This window comes from Charadrius vociferus, unplaced genomic scaffold (assembly GCF_000708025.1).
Source record: "Charadrius vociferus isolate BGI_N301 unplaced genomic scaffold, ASM70802v2 scaffold21, whole genome shotgun sequence".
Taxonomy (NCBI): domain Eukaryota; kingdom Metazoa; phylum Chordata; class Aves; order Charadriiformes; family Charadriidae; genus Charadrius; species Charadrius vociferus.
The window spans coordinates 1,282,013-1,301,601 of NW_009646850.1; the positions used below are offsets into that span (position 1 = coordinate 1,282,013).

Genomic DNA, 19,589 nt, shown 5'->3' on the forward strand with positions numbered 1-19,589 from the left:
TACTTCAGAAGTTTTTTGTGTGTCCCTTTTTCCCTCTCCTGGTCCCCTCCCCACTTTTTTCTTTACTGGATTCAACCTTTCTCATGTTGTAAGCAGTTATTTAATTGTATGTCCCCTTCCTCAAAAGCAAGCTCAAATACAGAAGCAATGAACTTTAAAATACAAATTCACTAATCCTCTAGTCCACTGCTATACCAATACGTAAATAGATTGTGTTAAAGATAGGTAACTGGTGTGTAATCTCTTAGTTATAATTGAACTTACTATTACTGGGTTCAACCCAGGTTAAAACCATACACAAAAGGTAACAGTCTTAAAGTATGATTTCTTTCTTCTAATTTTTCTCCCTTTTTTTCCCTCTCCAATTTTCAGGCATGGAAGAGGAGATGGTTTGTGCTACGCAGCGGCCGTTTAACAGGAGATCCAGATGTATTGGAATACTACAAAAATGACCATGCCAAGAAGCCTATCCGTATTATTGACTTAAATTTGTGTCAACAAGTGGATGCTGGATTAACGTTCAACAAAAAAGAGTTTGAAAACAGTTATATTTTTGATATCAACACTATAGACAGAGTTTTCTATTTGGTAGCAGACAGCGAGGAGGAGATGAATAAGTGGGTTCGATGTATCTGTGATATCTGTGGGTTCAACCCTACAGATGAGGGTAAGTTCTATTGGTTTTTCTGAGAAAGTGTGATGCCTACATATGAAGAATGTTTCAAAGATCAGATTACTATCTTTAGTAGCTGGCATATGTTTTAAAACTTGTATGCCTTGGCTATGAAACTTGCTTGTTACTCTGACAAAAAGTAAGCAGGACAGAGGGAGGTATTAAAAATTTGTAACAAATTAAGTGTGCCATAGAACTTGGATGATGCTCTTCTGTTTTGCATGATGTTAGGTCTTGAGAATATAGGAAAAATCTTTAAGTAAAATCATGCAAAACAGATCATCATAATCATCAAAGGAATCCCATTTGGTATAAAAACGTATGGTTATGCAAGCAGGAATGAGTGCAAAATGTCAGGTTTCTAATATTACCATTTCTCCGTCTGCTTTGCATCTTGAAAAAAAAAATAAAAAATCCACCCCCCACCGGCTGAAACAAATGAAAAATAACTTGTAGATCTCCACTATCCAGCTCTAATCCTACCAAAATAGACGTTGTGTGAAAGCAGCTTGAAGGAAACAGGATGGTGTGTTTAATTCCTGCAAATACCTTTTGGCCATTACTTGTCCTGAATCCATCCTTATTTATTTACTTATTATTCCTGCATTCCTTGTGGAGATTAGTGGAGTGCATGACTTGTAGTTCTGTGCACAGTCCCAAGAAAAGATTAAACAAGAGCAGTAAGAGGGTTAGAAATAAGCATGCCTGACTGAAGGGGCTGGAATTAGATCCCTGGTTTTTGTAGGATTGTGGATTGAGTGAGATGGGGAAAAAAGGGCTTGCATCTTTTCTACTCCAGCCAAATCTTCAAAAGTGACTGGAAAATATTGTTGCTTTTTAAAGAGAGGCCTTTTTCTTCCTCCTTATTGCAATTTTGAACCACAACTTTGTCACGAAAACTTCATCTATGAATTATCACTCTGGTAGCAAATTCAGTGAAAGGTACTTGTTTTGACAGATCCAGCATGTTTATATGACATCCTAAACGTAACCGAGACCACCCACAGCACGTTTCTAAGAGCGATTGCCATATGGTTGAGTGTTCAGTCTGCCAGGTGTCCCTTACGTACGGGAGAGAGGTAGGCAGGTGGATAATACACTGGTGCACCAGTGCAACTGTGGGCAGGAGGAGCTTAGAAGTCATTGGTTGTGTGGACAAACTAGGAATCTGGGAAGTAAGGAGGAAATGTGTTTACCTGGCAGATCTGGTGTATGTGAGAGCGCAAAGAAGTACGTGTCCATTGGGTGGAATGGAGAGGTAGGGTCCCCTCGAAACCATGAGGCCTTTCCTTGCTGAGAGCTGGTATATTGCTAATCCTTAATTTTCTGTTGATGTTATGTCTTCTGGTGAACTGAAGGTGAAACGCACTATGAACGCGAAGAGGACTAACTGTGCCCTTGCTGTCTGTTTGGACCAAAACTGGTTTTTGTTTCAGTCAATTGTATCAGTAACTTATCCCCATTATGCTCTCATTGCGTGTTTCGTCTCTGGCATTTTTGCCTGAATTATCTCAACACCTTTACTGTACATAACTGAGAGTTGACGGTGCTGTTGGTTTTATGGGTTTAGTAATGTCTTGCAACGTGTTGAGGAAGAATTAAAAAAGGAAAATGGGAAAGTCAGCTGATGAGTGTCTGTTAATTGCCAAATTCTTATTTTTACAAGATAAATCCTTCTACTAATGGAAGAACAAGTCATAAACATACTTTATAAAATCTGTGTTAACCTACAGTTTATTTTGAGAAGTTAAAGAATAGGTGAAGTTCACTGCAGACAATATAAAAGCACTATTATTTTAGTATGGAACTAAACAAAGAGAGATTGCGTGGGGCATAACCAACCTTCCCTTTAGCCTATGGAAGTGGAAGATAGATTTCTTTGAAGCTGGACAAAATTTCTCTTGCCAGACTGGGTAAGGGTCTTGTTATTAGAGGACTGTCACTAGCATCCTTTGCTTGATCAAGGACTGAGGGCACCATTGGCCTGTTGTCCCTGCTGCTCTTTGTTTGGAAGCCCAGTCCAATGCCTCCTTGGATTTACAAAGAAAAAAATATTATGAGATTGTGGTGATTAGTGCTATTAGAAAATTACTATGGAGTTGTTGTTTTGGTGTTGAGAGGAATGAGGGAGAAAGAGTTAATCATAACTCTGGAGAGACCAAAAAAATAAAGATCCCTTCAGACTAGGTCTGAGCTGCTCCTTTCATATTTGGTGAAGACTCCTGTGATGCGAAATTTCTATTTTCTTTTATTCCTGTTCTTAAAAATGAGGGTTCACAGTAACTTCTAACTTTCTAATGCTTTTGTTGTGACCTTCCAACTAGAAATTGATTTACGCATGTGAAATCTGTTCATTCTGGAGATCTGCAATGTTACATTTGTATTTGGACTGAGTAGATAAACTTATGTTCCTTACTCAAACTTACAAGCCATTGAGTCTCCAGCCTTCTGATTGCATCACAGTTTAGTGTAATCTGTAACAATTACATTACAATTACATCATGTGGCTTTTTATAGGGGTTTTCTTTTAAGGAAGGGTTTACAGTTATTTAAGTCTTTTAAACTTAAAAGACAGAAACATGAAGGATATATATATTTTTTTTTAATAAGCTAAATAATTGTTCTACTTTTGTAAAGAAATTTCTGGGTGCTTTTTATATTTTTTGTCAGCTAATGTTTCTTGTTTTCAAATGGAAGCTATAAAATGTTTGTTTCTCTAGTATCTTTCTTTTTAAAATGCATGTGCAAAGGTGGGGGGAGCTGCACATAGGCTTACCACCGAGTTTCATACTGCACTTTTAACATTCATATTTTCTCTGTAAGGTCATAATGTAATAGATCATTTAGAGGTTTAAATGGAACTACAAGCAAAAATGTGTTGCCAGTGTTTTGTGCGCTCCAGTGAGAGACATTCTTGGATGGAGAGACTAAATGGATGTGGGAAATGACTATTCTCCTCTGCCCGGTGCTGTGGAGACCTCAGCAGAAATACTGTGGCCTCAGTGTCCAGAAGGATGAGGATGAATGTTTAAAGAATGGTAGAAATATAGGAAATGGATTTTTAAAAGTGATTGATGAGGAGAAAAGTTGAAGGATTTGTTTTTCCCCAGAAGAAAATACTAAGGGAAAAGCTGACTTTCAAAGTATAAAAAGCTGCAATAAGCAGGACATTGATCAGTTGTTATCTGAAGAGAGAAGTAATTTGTTTCTTTTTTAGTAAGCGATTTAATGATAAAGGAAAAACCTCCTAAGGATAGTTAAGCACAGGCTGTAAAAGCCCTTCCCTAGAATTCAGTAGACATCTGTGATGAATGTTTTATACGTGATCCAGCTCCATGTTTCTGTAATTTAGTGAATTGCGTGCTTGGCAGAGCAGGGGAAGGAGGAAATAATCTTACTATATGCAAACATGTTACTTGCATGTATTCATTTGAATAAAGATAGCAATAACAAAGTAAACCAGAAGAAATAACAAAGTAAACCAGAAGAAAAAAAGAAAAGGGAAGAACAAGACGTTGAAATCTACAATTATATTTACACAAATAATTATGTGTGGTAAGGAGAGTTTCTGTCATAAGGGGACCGTACTTTGAAAGAGCTACAGCTTGCTTCACACACAACGCTTTCAAAGTTTGCAGTATTTCTGTTCAGGCAGCTGCTATGTGGTATATGCCTCTCATGCCTTCTGCATTTTGAACAGTAAAATTATTTTCAGATAACTTTTTTTTTTTTTTTAATCCTGCTCTGATAATACATGCGTTGCGAGTTGATCACAGCTTGGGTGCAATATCGATGACTGGCAGGATGAACGTAACTCCACCTTCCCATCCTGACTCCTTGTGTTCTCCCTAATGCTGCGTGTTCAGGCATCACTGCTGCTACGCTGTGTTTGGAGATTTCTGCGTCAGATCACGATACCCCTGTGCTGCCTGTAACACAAGCACGGAACAGAAAACAGGCTCTGCCACTAAGAACTTGCTGTCCGCAGTAAGAGACATCAGCACAGGAGCAGAGGCATGGGAAGAAGTGAGCACAAATATGGTGGTTTGCCCACTGTGACAGATAAGTGGTCGTAGTGCTTCAGCTGTTGGGCTGATGTTGAACTGTGGGATTTTTTTGAGAAGAAGTTTTCAGGGTGTCTTTGATAAATGAATAGTGGACATTAGTGGTGTTTAGGGTGGCCTTTCTGCATGAAGGGTCTGCCTGTAAGAAATAAAAAATGTTCTCCTTTGACAGCTTTAACAGGTGGATGGTAGAGGCTGGCATGCTTGCCGAACCAAAATCACCATCTCAATAGCGTACAATGAATATTGGAGACCTTGATCATGAAAGGGCTTAAAAGTAAGGGGAAATAGCATGAGCTTTTAGATGCAGGAGGGGAGGCTCTGGAGAAGTGTAGAAAGAAGCGCAATGAGAGAGTAATACCTTTTAAAAAAGCCTTTGCAGCAAAGTTGCACCACAGAGATGATGTACTTAATGATGAGTTGAGATTTTTTGTATCTCTTGGATATGATTAACTAGAAAGCTCAAAGATGACGTGCCAGGAGGATGAGTGACTGGTGACCTGGGGTGCAGTGAAGAAGGGTGCATGGAAGGACCGAGTTAAGCATTAGGAGAGAGACCCTCCAGATATGGATTGTGTTGTCTTAGAAGTGAGTCAGTAGGTTTAGAGGGAGTAGTGGAATAGTGGCACAAGAGCATCTCTTCTTGTGGAGCCTTTTTTGTTTGCTTGCTTTGAGAAGGTAAAGGTGGGGGATAGTGGCCACTGAGCTGTACAAACATTTTATTTTTTTTTTTTGAGGGTGGAATTGCTGAGAGGATGGTGATGACAGACTGTGAAGGGGGCTGTCAGAGTTGCAAGATTTCATATGGCAAAACTGTGGAGGAATAATAAAATTAGAAGAAGGGGGACCAGAAGAGGACCTGAGATTTAGCTCACGGCTGAAGAGCTGAGTAAAGGGAGGCAAAGCTGAGATAATTGTTGCCTGTTATCCAAAGGAGAAAGAGAGGACAGCAGAGTAGACTAAGATGTCTTCAGCTTCAGATGATGTGGATAAAGGATGGGTTGCTAAGCGAGATGATGATGGAGCATAAAATCTGCAACAGTAGGTCTTCCCTTACCAGTCTGTGAGGAAAAAATATATATATTAAAAAGACATAATTTACTATGAGGAGTGTGGTCAGAATCTTAATCTTGAGTGTTTGGTGTTATTATCTTAAGCTGCCAGCCACATGTGACAAAAATTCATTAACTTAATTTTCCCTGGTTCCCACTGGACACCTTTTGTGGCATTAACCATCCCCTGATGGGTTGCTAGGAGAAGGGGATTGCAAGAGGGTGGGTTGGAAAACTTGTTCTGCAGATTGCTAGTTCTCAAGTCACGAGGTGCTGCGAGGCAGCGCGGGGAGCCCTGAAAACCTCTCTGAAGCGCAGAGGTGCCTACGGTTCTGGGCAGCGTGCTGCAGCCCCAACTGGATGAGCTGGCCACGTGGCTAGCACAGCCTGCTCTGCCGAGGGAGAGCTCTGGGCCTTTTTAGTGAAGAAAAGAAACCCAAACGTTTTAATGTGGTGGGCTGCACTGTTTCTCTTCACAAGCACCTACGGAAGTTAGTCTATAACAGGACTCCTTGATTATTTTTCCTGCGTCACCCAGCCTGTGTACCATCTGAAGATGGAGAGAACAGGCTACAGATGTTTCTTCCCCCCTCCCCCTCCCCTTTTGAATGAGTAGTCTTCAAAAGAAAATTGCAGGTGGAGAGGGGGAAGAAATTCGGAGTGGAAATGCTTTTGGTACTTTTGAATTTTAAATGGGTAACCAAAAGTGCAGCTTAGAATTACATATGAACTGCAGATAGTGAGTACTACATTTTAGATATGAGCGCTGAAAGCTGGAAACTTCAGCGTGTGATAGGAACTTGGAATGATCAGTCATGGTTTTAGTTCAGATGCAGGAGGCAGGGTTGTCCTGAGCATAATATACAATGAGCAACTGTTGAATTCTTCTTTAGTGTTCTTTAAACATGGTACTGTGTTTATGCTCAGAAAAAGAGAGATGACTTTGAGATTACACTAAACTAAGAAAACAAACTTATGAAATGCACAGGAACCTTTTATTAAAGTTTTTAAAAGGATTTTCTCTGGGTGTAGCAGAAAGGTTCAGAATTGAGGCTCACTGCATAGATTTCATATTGATTGTAAGCTGATCGCTTGTGCTGAAAACCAAACCCAAACTAACGCGTCCATGTATCTTCTGGGCTGGATCTGGCTCACATCTATTGAGTTAAGTATGCGAACAGAGCAAGTGCTTGTTTGTCTGTGCCTGTCAGCGTACACATGCTAGCGCTCTGCATGCACATGCACACATGTGGCCCTTTGATTCCGGGATCTTTCACTTGAGACCATGTAGAAACTAACACTAGAGCAGTGTATTACATTAAGCAGTGCAGATAATGACTTAACAGACTTAATTAAAAAAAAGGGGGATAAAAAAGAAAAGTCCTTTTAAGGATTAAAGTGAAGTTATGTTTTTTATTATCGCTCCCACTGTTGTATCTGTAAATTTTTATTCAAGGTTATTACTCTAATATTTTGTTGGCAATTGGTTGTTTTAATGATTACATCTGCATCATAGTAAGTGGATTGAGTGAAGCATCTCAGAAGAATAGTAGAATTGTGCGATTGCGTCTGTTGATGATTCAATGTTATAATGGGAAAATCCCATTTCTATTTTAGTCTTCCTACCTATGATCTGCAAAGAATGCATTTTCTTACTTTGATTGCAATTTTGACATGTAAAGAACTGCTTGCAGTAATGAGGCTTCTGTGTTTTGTTCACTATGAGAACATTTCAAGTATTTACATAATTAGAATATTAAGAGACTATATATCATAATGTAGAAAACAATTTAATTTTTGTTCTTATTAAAAAAAAAACACAAACAAAACACAAAACCAGCCCTAAATGCAAACTCCCACACTCAGATCTTCCAGATTGTTCATAAAGCACAGATAAAGAACACGTGGAATAAAGAAGCTTTATATAGTTAAGAAGGAAGAGAGGGGAGCCTTTTATTATTCTTATTCAGAGAATGTTCTTTTTACCTCATTAATTTTATGACTGTTTTATTACTGAGACAAATACAAAAATGGTTATGAGGAAAAAAAGTATAAATTCTAGCGAAGATAATGCCTGTAACTGCTCTTAACAAAGCAACTGAGAAAAGACAAAACTCTTGCCCCGTTTTGAGAAAGCTGCTTGTTCTAGCCGTGCTGAATGCAGGAATTATAAAAACAAAATAGGATTCTTGTTACGCTCATTTGCATGTTAAATACTCTGGATGTTTTTCCAGCTCCTAGTTATTTCAAAGCAGTCCGAGCGTCTGAGCTCTGGGAACAAACCAAATGACTTACAGCACTCTTTGGTGTGCAGATGACCCCTTCCCTGAAAATCTGCTAGTCCAAAGTGGAGCAAGTTGATGATTGTACTCTTTGAAATCATAATAGGCTGCTGGGAGAAACTCTTTGCTTCATATCAGCTTCTGAAGTACATGGCTAAAGAGAATATTTGAGAGGGTGCAAGATAGGCAAACAGCATTCATCTGCTCAGTGATGAAAGTCGTTAACATTGCTGTTTTCTTCGTAGTCAAATTTGAAATAACTTGAATGCGTAAAGCAAATAAGTAGCCCAGCAGTGAAGTGCTTTAGACTAAGTTCACTTGCACTTCAAATCAGGTGTTAGCCTACACTATTTAACACATACAAAATGCCCGTATAAGGATGAATTTCAGATCAGAAAGTTTGTCTCTTAATAGTGTAGTGCTCTATCCACTGCAAAAAAATAAAATAATATCCCAACCAAACCACACAAAAAACCCCCCACAACAGATCTGTAGCAGGATGCAGGGATTTTGACAAGTGGTATCTGTGTCAAAATAAATGAGGCAGCTCATTACAGCGAAAGTATCCCTAACGAACCATTAAGATTAATGGACTCCAAATCCTTGCTCAGAGAAGAGATTATGAACCTTCTGGACAGTTGGACGGTGACAACTTAAATACTCAGTAACATTCAAAAGGCAAGTGGTGAGGATAGGAACGGAATGAATTGTTGTTATGTCTCTGTAAATCAGAAAGTGTGTCCCAGACTTTTTTTGCACATGTTATGCAATAGTTTCCCTTCTTGGGAAGCAATTAGTAGAGCTTGGAAAGTGAGGGTGAAGGGGAACCAGATCTGCAATGAAATGGCTTCTGTACCAAGAAAAATTAAGCAGCACCAAGTCAGTAAAGCTGTGACAAAGTTGCGTAAAGTTTGGGAATGGGGATTATGAATAGGATGCAATTGTTCACTGTTTCCCTGAACATGGGAGCTGAAGGACATGGAGTGGAACTATCAAGCAGTGGGTTTAAAATAAAAGGAAGTGGTTTTTCTTGCCACACATAATAAGGTGTGGAGCTCACTGGCACAGGATGATGGTAGAGGTCAAAAATGTAAATGTACTCAAAAGGGGTAGGATAAATTCGTAGAAAAGTTTGTCAGAGGCTGGTCAGCATAGACTGTGGATGCAGCCTCTGTGCTGGGGTGCCCCGAAGCTGCAGAGCCCCAGAAGCTGTGGGTGGTATGGCAGGCTTGCCCTGCTGCTTGTGCCCAGGCTGTCTGGAGCAGGCCACCATCAGAGATGGCACGCTGGGCTTCAGAGACTAAAGATCTGAGCCGGTATATTTAGCTTAATGGTCTTCACCACCTTTCCTCCTTTCACCCATTGCAAGTTATAGCCAGTCTTTAACTTCTTTTTCTTTCTCTCGAGCACCCATTTTTTTCTTACTCCCCCAAGAAAGTCAGTCTTTCCTTCTCCAGACGTGGTGGATACATGTGTCCTCTTTCAAGCTTCTTGATTTTTTTTTTTTTATTCCCCCCCACCCCAGAAAGTTACCCTTGAGTCTTGTTACTCTTCCTGGGAATGCTAGTGCGTGGTTTGTTTAAATGCATCACCCTCATGTAGGCATGCATCTTACTACATACCCGTTGAGCTCTCCAAACTACCTGTGGTCTAATTGACACACCCGTCTTCCCTGGAAGCTGCAGTGGCGTTCTTCTGTTTGACTTCTTTTTTTCCCCTTGTGTGAACTTGGCACCAAGCAGAACTAATGACGTGAAGGTCGAGTGTAGTCAGGGACAAGGAACAAGGGTGGGGATCGTGGTACACTGAAGCCCTTGAGGATCTTGGCTGTAAGTGTGGCCAAAGAATGATAGTGTATCTGGCAGGAAACCTTTCTTCTCTCTCTTACTCATGCATAAATTTACTGGCATTCCTCAGATCTGGAGGGGGCAGGCCAGAGAGCTACTTGTCCTGTCTCCCACTACCTCTTTTGCAGGAGCAAGAAATACATGCCTGGTAGGTCCGTTCATCCACCTCTCTCTCCCTGCTATTGAAACCCCAACTTTAGGGAAATGAAGAAATATAAGCGGCTGCCTCAAATAGGGTCCTTCAAGCTGTTGAAATTCCTAAATAATAGAAAATTATTCATATTTTAGTATTTTAGCATGTAGTAAAGAAACCATCTTATTTTTGTCTGTGTGTGATCACTGGGTGCAGTCTGATTTTGCCTTTGTTCTGCTAATAGTTTGATGTGTAGGTCACACACAACCTTGTATAAAAGCTTTTTTTTTTTTTAGGTTATCCTACCTTTTCAGGTAGGTTGAGTTGAGGAATTTTCATACACCTAGACTTCTTCCACCCACATGGGTGTGGTGGGATTTAATTTCTGAGCCTGTGCAACTGCCATGGGAGTTCAAAGCAAGTACTGCTGTTCCTATTTCCACGTCTAAATCGCTTGTACCTGGTGCACACAGAACTGGAAGCAGGAGGGCTATGTTCTGGTCTGCTCGTCTGGTTCTTCCCAGGGTAGCGCTGGGAAGCAGAAGCTGGATGAAGTTACTTTGTAGTGCGTAGCTGGCCTGTAAGCCTAACAGGAGCAGTCTGCATTGGATAATAATACGTTCATTTAAACAATGCTAATAATCAGCGTCCATTCTTGGGATATGCAAACTGGAACGTACAATGAGTTGCAAGTACAAGGGAGCCTTGATAATTGAGGAACAATTTACTTAATTACATTAGGTTTAGTCAATGTATCATTAAAACAATGAAAAAGTTAAATGATTGTTTAATGTTTGACGGTCTCAATATTTTCCAGACTCGCAGATAATTTAATAGTCAGAATACATGTATTTGGACGAAGTTAGTCTAGAATATACATGAAGAGGAAGTGGATAAGAATTATAAAGACAAGGTTATTTAAAAAAAAAACAAAAAACAAAAAAACCCCAAAAAACACACCGCCTCCTCTTCCCCCCATAAAAAACCCCAAACCAAACAACAAACCACGACAACTTCATTTATTGCACTAAAATAAAAAAGTTGGGATATGTAATGAGGGGGCTTAGTGGAACATGGTACCTATTGTACCTCTGCATTATTTTTATAGTTGTAAGGGGATCTTCCATTGCAAAACCAGCATTTTCCCTGCTGCTTTTCAGATATTGTGAGAGGCCAGTTCTTGACTGGTGACTAATCTCAATATTGAAGTTACCTTGGTCAAAAAGGGATGCATACGTGCAAGTGCTGACTCGGGTTACCGTACTCAAGTAATAACCTATGGGCCTTTGCCTGCTCTTGATTAAAACAACAGATTTATGTTTTTAGCTGTCTTACTGCAGCTGTCAGCATCTTTGTTCTTTCTGTGACCAGAAAACAGGTTAAATAAGTCATTAAATAAGGCATAACCTCTGTTTCCAACGCATGCTTAAGAAATTGATTACAATTGACTACAAAGAAATTTATAAAGATTTTATATATAAATACTCTGAAACAAATGTTAATATCCAGATGTTCTCACGTCCACTGATTTTTACAATTTTGAATTAAACCACCTGACTTTTCTCATCCTCTGTTAATAAAATTTTTTGGTATCGTCGTAAGGCTGTTTCTTCATTGTAAAAATAATGCTTTGCTTCTATGTTTGCAGATGCTGTGAAGCCACCAGTCGGTTCTTTACAACCATCTGCTGATTTACCCTTGCCCATCAACACTTCACCACCTTCCATGCAAGCAGAATCTTCCCTACCTCCTCCTTACCAGCTTATTAACATCCCTCCACTGGAGTCTTCCTCTGGTCAAGAAGATCCTCAAGACTACCTACTCCTAATAAACTGTCAAAGTAAAAAACCCGAACCTATGAGGTAAGTGACATTTTTTTCTTAATAGCACTTATTTGTGTAACAGGCCAGGAATGTTTGTGCTAAAAGCACTTTTTTATTGCCGAGTCATTGAACATTTTGATGCATATAATCTGCAGGGGGAAGCTGCCTGTAACTTTTGCTTCTTTTCTTTCTGTGCTTGAACTTTTTGCAGCAATAGTAATTTGTTTGATCAACGCTAGACCCATGTTGCATTCTTCAGAAGTGTGGACAGCAATTGCCCATACGAAGTATCAGATAAATGCAGAGATCCAAGCATTTCATTGTAGTTTGGAGTGATGCATGGCACAGACCAGAGAAGTACTCTTTTCCTTAGCCACAGTCTGGTGTGTTTAGTCCAGTCTAGGACTAGAAAAAGCTGGAGAAATTTAGCCTTTCTCTCTTCTGGTATTTGGTTCCTGAGTTTTGCCAGATAAAGCTTTCATGGAAGGGATTCAGTAAAACATACTGATATTTATTATCACGTGACAGGTTACCACATCACTGAATATAGCGATCCTTGAATGGTATTTGTTGACTATTACTAACATCGTTCAGAGTCAAGCAAGAGTAAAAGATAATTATTTTATGATACCTAAGAATGCAGGAGACTTAAACCACTTGATTTCTGTATCCTGAATTTTAACTTTTTCCAAATAACAGACATTTAAAAAAAATCCTTAAATAAGCCTTAATTCTTACTGAATAGAGTACCCACGTAGTTCTCCAGAGAAGCATGCAATAGGAAATTTTAAGGAATAAATTGAGAACTTCTCCTGAATTAAATGTATATTTGTTTCTCCAACTGCTACTTCTAACTTAAATAAATTTACAGCACCTCCTGCATAGGAGGGTATGATATTTAAGGTAGCTACCTGGGAAATATCGCTATGTTTTTTCAGAATGGATCATGGTGGCCATCCCTGGAGCAGATTGCCCAGGGACTGAGTGGAATCTCCGTCCTCTGAGATTTTAAAAAAACAAACCAACCACAAATGTACTTAACTGGACAAGCTCCTGAGGAGCCTCACCTGACTTTGAAGTTCTTTGCCTAGAGGTATTGGAAGAGCTGGACCAGATAATTTCCAGAGGTCCCTTCTGACCTTGAGGATTCTGTAGGAGAACCTTATGAATCTCTCTGGCAAGCTTCTCTTCTGCAGTAATTCAAAATAAAATCTGCTGGGGTATATCCAGAAAAATAAACAAAACGTCATATTCTTTTTGTGATTGCAGACAAGTACATGGAAGGCTGAGGAAAGCTTCCTTTGAAAGTGTGTTCATGAGTATTTCACATACTCCCTTAGGGCCATACCTTTTAGTGGTGGTGCCTTCTTCATCAACACCTTGATGCTCTGCCAGTTTTACCTGTGCCATGTGCTCTCCGCTCCCTTGGCATTTTTTTATCTTGCTCTGTTGTGCCTGAGGAGTTTCCTGCTCCGTTTACTGATGATTACATGGTAGAAAAGTATCCACCCTTTACGAGCTTTCTTATAAAACAGAGGAATGAGACTACAGTTCCCCCAGAGTATGGAATGTGCAGGTTACAGGCAGCACGGTGTGCCCCAAAGGCTCCTGCAAGAGAAGGGGAAACCTAGTGTGTGCTTTCTCGGTGTTAAAGGTTTCGCTATTTAGTGATGTTTAGAAGCTGATGGTGCCCAAGAGGTATGTCACCTTTCCTGCCAAAAAGTTATCAGAAAGTTTGGTACCGTTTTCAGAACAGCTTGGCAGACAAATCTTGACTTTCCTTTTCAGCGCCCTGGCTCATCAGAAATGCGTCTGAGTGCCTGTTCGCTTCTGCAAGGGGTGGGCACAGTGGATCTCTGATACCACCACATGAAGTGTATTTTTAGGAATGATCAAGGTTGGGATGTGTAATTGACTTTCTCACCTGAATTCCAGAGTTGTGTGACGCGTGGGTTAAGTAGATGGAATAAAGTCTGAGGGGACCATAAAAGGGCGCACAAAACAGGGCAAGGTATAGAGACCATGAATAACTGGCAAAATTCCTTGATGGAGACACTGGTGGCAAAGGAGAAGGTATTTGGATCTTGGGGAAGGCAGAAGGTCCAATGGAGATAAAAATGCAGAGGGAACCGAGAAAGAACTGAACGAAGTCTTTGGGAGTGTAGATATTGTTTAAATAAATGGATGTTTTTATAGGAATATTTGAAGACAGTGAAGTATTAGCATTGTGATTACTGGGAAATTATATGGTCTTAGTGTATTATGTTTAACTAAATTCACTAAATAGCTATGCCCTCTTATTAAGAGGGCTATAATAATGAAAATTCAGAATAATAGTTATGCTGGAGTTTCAGTTCCACCTAAAAGGACTGCTTATGTTTTGTATCTGGTACAGTAGATATTCTGCTGGATTTGGGCTGGAGTATAGAGGATACAGACCTTTTCCTATGGAATTAGAGCTTTCTGTATCTGGGTAGCATGTTACTAAGATGACCATTTAGAGGGCACTCTGCGTATTACCGCAATCCACATCCTTACAGGTGAAGAAAAAATTAAATAGCTGCATCATTTTCCTATTAATTTCCAGACTTGAAACAATTTATCTGTGTATTTCATACCACCTTTTTTTTTTTTTAGTGTAAAGTGCAAAGCTTAATAGCTGTAATTAAATAGGCAGGTACTGTTGCTTGAATGGTTTATTTCTGTGCCGATTTCCCTTTAGACTTTAAAGTTGCTGATATGCAAAGGGAACATTTTTTGTTCTAATTTTGCATGTTACTTTACAGATAATCTGGGAACCACTGAATTTCATTTCAAGGCTTCAGGGTTCTTTTCCGCATGAGGCGGATAACCATGAAACATAGAGGAAGTATCCGAGTTGCTTCTTTGAAATTTTTAAGAATTGTGGTGTTTCAGAACTAACAAATAATTTTGAAATGCTTCATTACGGTGTCATGTGATGCATCATGTACTGTTGTGAGAATATCTTGGACGCAGCACTTGCAGCTGTAATAATGCTCTGTTTTGTCTAAAATAGTTTTATGCTCTGATCACTGTTGACTTGAGAAACAGCATTGTTCAACTGTAGCATTTAGTGATATTTTAAGGTTTGCATTTGGATCCTAAATAAGAAAATGCAGCCAAAGACTGTTTCCCAAACCCTTATTGTTCTGGCTCATTCGAGAGGTATATTGAAATACTAAACGCTGTCTTCCTCATCTTTCCTATGTTTATGAACCAGCCAAGGGTCACCCTTTCTCTCGGAAGAAGGGCAGGAATACCTGCTATTAGAAGATTTTGAAAGTAAAAAGATTCCACTGCAGTGAGTGAACAGTAGCCATTCTTGGAACGCGTGTGAGAGATTAATCACAGAGCCATTAACTTGCCTGAAAGTATTGTTTGTTTGAGATGCGTCTTGCATGGTGTTCTGTGAGTTTTAACAGAAAAACTATGTAACTTTGGCTTCCATTTTCTGGAAATAGAGCTGGTTTATTATTTATTTACTTATTTATCTAGCCACATTTTTACTATTGCTTGCTGTTTCTGTCCCAGATGGCTGGCACACAAGAGCAGTTTTGCTGCCACTTAGTTGATGGGATTCTGTTTAATCGGTCATATCGATTCCTGCAGATGAGAAAAGAATCAGCTTGAAAGGATGAATGGTCAAGCCAGACCAAATACAGCATATTTAAAAATGGGATGATTACCCCCCAGGCTAAAACGCTTTTAAAACTTTTTTCCTGGGTCTCTGTCAACAAGTAGTTTTTAGTACGTGGAGACGGGTTTTTATTGGGCTCCCCCTGCCTCAATACCCCACCTCTTCTCTGCATCTTAATGTCCAGTCGTTGTAGATCAGCAATTATGTCTTCATGATACGTGGAAAGAGGTGTCCAGTACTAGCACTCTGTAAGGAATAGTTTGGCCACTTAGCGTGATTTGCAGGTATGCGATGCCCACATGTGATAACACCGAATTCATGTCACAGTCATCCTTTGCTTATGGAGTTTTCATTGTGTTATATCCAACTTTGCCACTGTTTTAAACTGAGGTGTAAAAAAACATTAATAGTTATCTTAACCAATTGTTAATAAAATGTTTAAGCCAACTTTTTTTTTTTTTGAGCTGTTCTGAAGTGTGTGAGAAAAATTAAAATTTTCAGGTAACTTCCTTAAGTGCAGATGTCATCAAGCATCCTGCATCTCAAATTTTTTTTTTTTTTTATTAGAAAAGAAAAGAAAGCGGGGGTAAAGTCTGTCCCTGCACTCGTTGTAACCTACATTTCCTTGATGTAACATAATTCAACCATGCTTGTAGATTTTCAAAATTGTAGGTGGTGTTCTCATCATCAGTGGTTAATACTGACTTTTCAAACCTAGGTAAGCTTCAGAGGCTGAATTCCCTGTCTTAATTTTTGCATAAACTGCTTTCTTGGGCCAGGTTTTGGACTGTCTTCAAACTTTTGGTCTTGCAAAATTAGGTTGGTTACAACCCATTAGTATTTTGAAAACTGTTTCAATAGACTAAGAAGCTGGTTCCAAAAGATTACTTTTAAAAACATGAAGTGAATCAGAAATGCCCTGTTATAATGAGAAATGTAAGTTGTTGCCATCAGCTAAGCAAATGACAGGCATGGCTGCCTCATGTGTCATGCTTTTCAAAAGTCTTCTGTTTTCACAACTGCTTCTGGTCAAGAAAGAAGCAGCAGCATTCACGTAGACCCAGAAAAACTCCTTAATTTAAAAATGATAGCATTTGTCGCTTACATATGATGGGCAATCCTTAAGCACTGGCATCATATATGTGCTGTTGCATTTTGAGCTTTGGTTATATGCTTCTGCATGTTTTTGTAAGGTAAATGTAGTGTTTATATTTTATTTCTGTAGTTTAGGAAGTTTTTTTTCATTTTAAAGTATATCCTAGTGAACTGGAACTAATGATTTTGGTTCCACAATTGATTGTCAGTACTCAGCTTCTCTAGACTGCCCACTTTATTTTTATAGCGTGTAAAACACACATGACTTTTGCTGGGACTTTGGTCTGAATGAATACCAGAGGACTAGAAGAGCACATCTGGAAAGTGAGGAACTCCTGAAAGAATCCTTAAAGTAAAGAGCAAAGGCTGCAGCAGGGCCTAAGCTCAGAGTGGCACAAATCACACAGTATGTTCACAACTTACTATGCACTCTGTAACCACATGTAGTGCCTTCAGTCCGATGTGCTCTATTTTTTGCAAGTGTATTGAACTTCCAGTAGTTCATTACCGAGTTCTTGAAGCTCTGAGGCAAGGGAATTAGATCAGTAGCAAACAAGAGATACGTTTTTGATGGTCAACATCGTAAGGAATATAGGAAGTTTCACTTCCTTGGTTGTGCCAAGGATAAATACTTAATGAGAACATTCTCTTCTTTTTTGGGGGTCTTTTAAACTAAATGCTTAATGTTCAGAGTCACCTAGAAAACAATTCTGACCAGTGAGACAGAACTTAAATATATGTTTAAAATAGTAACCAGAGCCAAATTAGTGTACTACTTCTAATGAAAAAAAAAGACCCACACCCAAAAATCTAAGAACAAGCTAACAGAAAAGGGTAATATAATTAAAGCTGGAGAAGAACTCTCATAAGCCGCTCAGGCTGATGGAAGATTGTATCTCTGCTGTTAAATAGAACAAAAACCAGTTGGTTAGGTGAATGACATTTTTCTTGACTGCAGATGTCCAGTCTAAGCTAATCACGTTGGTTCCCTTGATAGCTGGCAGAGAGGCACTTTGGGGATGATTCATGGGGTTTAGATGCGTATCTAAGAAGAATGGATTGTGTTTCACACAGTCTCCATTTCTCCAATGACTGCAGAGGAAACCTAAATGAATAGCTAAACTGGATTCCTTTCTCCTCAGGTTACCAGAACCGCGGGAGATAAATCCAGCTGTCCCTTAAGAAAGAAAGTTTTGTGCTATCTTACTGACAAATTGAAATTTGAATAATAAAATCTGGTTGTGATCACTTTGAGGTAGAGAGCCTTTTAAAATAAGGGGGAAAATGCTTCTTTTGATAGTCATGCTGTTGATTTTTATGCATTTTATTCCTCAGAAATTTTGTGAACTGCATGGTCCAGTTGCTTGATAGAGCTTAGTAAGACTAGTATAGCTGCTGTTCATTGCATATACGTGTTGAAATATTTACATATACATTTATAAATTAACACAATGGTATGGTACTGTGGTAATGAAAATAGGAAATACCATGGTGTGATTGATCAAAAAGCCTATGGACTGCATTAACTTCACCTGTGTTAGTATTTTGCCACTATCTTGACTTTCATTTAAGCAAGGAGTCAGACTGATAACAGAGTTTCTCTGCCTGGAGCAAGGTAACTGGGGAGGTTTACAAAAAAAAAAGTAAAAAATGATTGCAATGTGTTTACTTTCCATGTAACTTTACTGGTACTGGTTAGTACCAGTATTAATGAGTGCTATTCTCATAAAAGATGAAATTTCCCAAAGGTAAACTACTGTGCAGTTTTATCTAACAATGCTGCCTTAACTTGCATTCAAGACAAAAGCATTCTGTTGCACATATATCCTATGCGTCCCCGTCCCCCCCCAAGAGCGTGCTATCTTCCTATTTCTGTTCTTATCTGTTATTTCTCTCTCCTTTACGCATTTCGAACCAGTTTTGTATGATCAGTAGATAACTTCAGGCATGCACTTAAGAGTGTTACAAGCAGTCATATTTTTTCCTCTAACTTTTTTTTATACTTATTAAAACTACCAAGTACTGTAAACCCAAGGGTTGACTGTGTTATTTTTACCTTTGACAGTGCCGTTAATGTGCTGCTAGTTTGCAGCATGGGTTAAAAAAAAATAATCTCTCAGCCCCCAAAGTCTGCTCCAAGTTGGCGTTGTGGAAATCACTTGCTTTATGAAACATCAACTTGTTGTTTAGCTGCTGCTAAAGCTCCACACTTGTGTTATCTGTTTCACGTGCATGGATTTGTATGTATGTAATTAGGATCCTTTTTAAGTACTACTGTTTGTTTAATAATTGAGTTCCTGCATTTCATTAAAAAAAAAATTGGAAGAGACTAATAGACTTTTTAGTTGTTTACATTTTAAATGTTGTGTTTATTATTTGTAATGTTTGTTTTTCTTTATACGTTCATCAACATTTTAATCTTCCAATCTTACATGTAGATCTCATGCTGACTCGGCAAAATCCAGCTCTTCTGAAACAGACTGCAATGATAACGTGCCCTCCCACAAAAATCCTGCTCCATCAGCGAGCAAGCATGCTGTGAACGGTTTTTTTCAGCAGCAAGGTGTCTATGACTCTCCACCTTCTCGTACTGGACAGACACTGGCAGACTGCAGCCTTTATAACCTTCCTAGGAGTTACTCACAGGATGTTTTACCGAAGGCAGCATCTCCATCTGGGACTGATGCAGAAGGAGAGCAACATGTTTTCAGTACCCCGTCAACATCATCTTCATTAGACGCACAGATGAGACACATCTCCATTAGCTATGACATTCCCCCCACACCTGGAGGTACTTACCAGATTCCACGAACTTTTCCAGAGGGAACGTTGTCTCAGACTTCAAAACTGGAGACTATTCCAGATATTCCTCCACCTCGGCCACCAAAACCTCACCACGCTGCAGATCGGTCTCCCGTGGAAACATGTAGCATTAGTCGCACTGCTTCAGACACTGATAGTA

The 19,589-nt window shown here is 39.3% G+C and overlaps 1 protein-coding gene across 1 annotated transcript in view; it reads left to right on the forward strand.

Annotated features, from left to right (window-relative positions):
* The first annotated feature begins 378 nt into the window (after positions 1 to 378).
* The window catches only part of GAB1 (GRB2-associated binding protein 1), a 43,357-nt gene continuing 24,146 nt past the window's right edge, over positions 379 to 19,589 (forward strand). Inside the window, 3 exon segments of the mRNA XM_009894171.1 lie at positions 379 to 667; positions 11,700 to 11,913; positions 19,066 to 19,586. Coding sequence (XP_009892473.1) covers positions 610 to 667; positions 11,700 to 11,913; positions 19,066 to 19,586 — 793 coding nt within the window. The 5' untranslated portion in view covers positions 379 to 609.